The sequence below is a fragment of the Cydia amplana genome, unplaced genomic scaffold (genome assembly GCF_948474715.1).
Source record: "Cydia amplana unplaced genomic scaffold, ilCydAmpl1.1 scaffold_41, whole genome shotgun sequence".
Lineage (NCBI taxonomy): Eukaryota > Metazoa > Arthropoda > Insecta > Lepidoptera > Tortricidae > Cydia > Cydia amplana.
In genome coordinates this window covers 10,268-12,749 of record NW_026947482.1, presented here as the reverse complement: position 1 = coordinate 12,749, position 2,482 = coordinate 10,268, and the positions used below count along the sequence as shown (strand labels likewise).

Here is a 2,482-nt window from a genome sequence, read left to right as displayed (position 1 = left end):
ATGGATAACCCCGCGCAGGGGTTGAACCCGGAGATGGCTCCAATCACTGGGCCCCATAAAGGGGCTTCAGGGGCGGGTTCTTCGACCTCGCCCGACTGGGAGGAACCTATGGAGGGCCAGTACAGGGCTGAGGCCGCCTCCAAGAAGAGGCCCCATGAGGGAAACCGGGTCCTGGATTATGAGACTCACGTTGGGAGCGGGCCTAAAGTTAGCACCTCGCTGAGGGGTAGGGCCAAGGCCATGGCGAAGAAAGCCTCCATAGGCCACTTTACCGGCCTGGCAGCAGCCAAGGCCAGACTGAAGGCCTATAAGGAGGACTTGCTCTTGGAGGTGCTGGACAGCCAGGAGGGAAAGGGAAAGGGAGTGGTCCCCCCTTTACTCCTGAGAAGGTCCCAGGGGGACAACAAAAAGAAGGGGGATAAGGAGCCGTGGATGGTGAGCCCGTCCCCTTCTCCAAGTCAAGAAATGACAGAATGCAGCCCGCCCCTATACACAGGGACGGACTACATAGAAATAGTGCGGGAGGCGACCCATATTATCCTAGAGGCTGCCGGAAAATCCGGCAACCTAAATGGACAAGTCTGGGGCAAACTGAACCAGGCCTGCCGGGACATCCTGGCGGCGACTGACGTCCTGGCGGATAGAGTAGAGGACGAGGAGTTGCGGGCCTTGAAGGAGGATAATAACCGAATGCGGGAGCAACTGGCCCAATGTCAGTCCGAGATGAAGGCCCTTCGTAGAGCCTTCTCTGAGAGGACGATCCAGCCCTCACAGGCCCCGACGGCCCAATGCGACCAGGCGACGGACTTTTCTGAGGCCCTCAAAGAGGCCCTCAAGGAATTAAAGGAGGACCTGAAGCGGGACCTTACAATTACCATGGGAAACATGATCTCGGCCCGCACGGGCCATTTCCCCGAGCCGGTCCCCCGCCCTCCTCTCGCTGCGGACAGGAATAAGAAGATTGCGAACCAGCCGGAACCTCTCTCTGGGGCGCCGCCCTCAAGGGCAGTGACAGGTGCGCCGCCCATAAGGCAGCCTAAGGCCCCTGTGGCCCAGCCTTCGGCACCAGCGACCAAGAAGAGGGCTAACTCTGCTCCTAGGCAGAAGACGGTGAAGGAGCCTAGTGCCTCTCCACCCTCGCAGCCGGCAACAAAAACGCAGGAGCCTGCTGAGTCTTGGACGCAGGTTGTCAGGAAGGGCAATGGCAAATCCGCCAAGCCCCCTTCCCCCCCTGCCGCCCCGGCTCGGAAACCGGCACCAGCAGGCCCGCGGAAGCTGGTTGTGCCCGCCACGGCCGCGATCGTGATGGCCTTGAAGCCGGAGTCTGAGGCGACATACGCCTCAATTTTGTATAAGGTCACCAAATCGGTGAAGCTTGCTGATGTGGGTGTAGAGCACGTCAAGGTCCGCAAAACAGCTGCTGGGGCCAGGATACTTGAGGTGTCCGGGTCCGACAATGGTAGGGCGGCTGACGAACTCTGCCGAAAAATGACGGAGGTGATCGGAGAGGAAGCCCGAGTATACAGGCCCACCAAAATGGCGGACTTACGCATTTCGGGCCTAGATGAGGCAGCCACTCAGGAAGAGATCGCGGGAGCAATCGCTAAAATGGGAGAGTGCTCAATAAATGAGGTTAAGGTGGGATCGATCAGGGCCCAATATAATGGGACAGTGTCGACTCTGGCACAGTGCCCTATAACGGCAGCCAAGAGGGTCACCGCAGCGGGTCGACTTCAAATAGGATGGTCCTCGGCTCTGGTAGTGGCGCTGGACCCAACACCGATGAGGTGCTTCAGGTGCATGGGCACGGGGCACACCAGAGCACTATGCCCGTCGCCAGTAGACAGGAGCGGGCTCTGCTTCCGGTGTAGCAGGCCGGACCACAAGAGGGTGGACTGCAAGGCGGAGACTGCCTTTTGCTCGGTATGTCATGCGGCCAAACGTCCAGCGGGACACATAATGGGTGGCTTTTCTTGTACGCCCCCACCAGCAAAAGGCAAAGAGGCTCTTCTGAAGACCCAAAGAGCCCCTACAATGAGTAACATCGACCAACGGGCCTGTGAGGGACAAAATATGGATATTTAGGCCCTACACGTCTGGGGGGAGAATCAGAGTGGTCATTGATTCTCCCCTCCCAAAGAGCGGGTTCCCTGGGGACGCCGGGAAAAGACGGGGGGCATCATGGAGGAATGAATGCGCGAGCCCATGATGCCCCCATACAACGTCTGAGAGGGGGACAACGGAGTGGGGTTTAGTGGGTATTCTCTTTCGCTCCTTCTCGCTAGGAGAGGGAGTCGGAAGAGGGAGTCCCACATACCCTCCCCCATTATGGCCTTGCCCCACGGCCGGGGAGGGATGCGTAAACGCATTCCCCACTCCGTCAACAAAAAAAAAAAAAAAAAAAAAAAGGTTAGGTTAGGTTAGGTTAGGTTAGGTTAGGTTAGGTTAGGTTAGGTTGAGGTAAATTTGAGAGGTAGAATTG

At 58.0% G+C, this 2,482-nt stretch overlaps 1 protein-coding gene across 1 annotated transcript; it reads left to right on the top strand.

The window, feature by feature from the left end:
- On the top strand, positions 1-2,085 carry LOC134661993 (uncharacterized). The gene has a single exon (XM_063518227.1). The coding sequence runs from the start codon at positions 1-3 to the stop codon at positions 2,083-2,085; it is 2,085 nt and encodes a 694-aa protein (XP_063374297.1).
- The last annotated feature ends 397 nt before the right edge of the window (positions 2,086-2,482 follow it).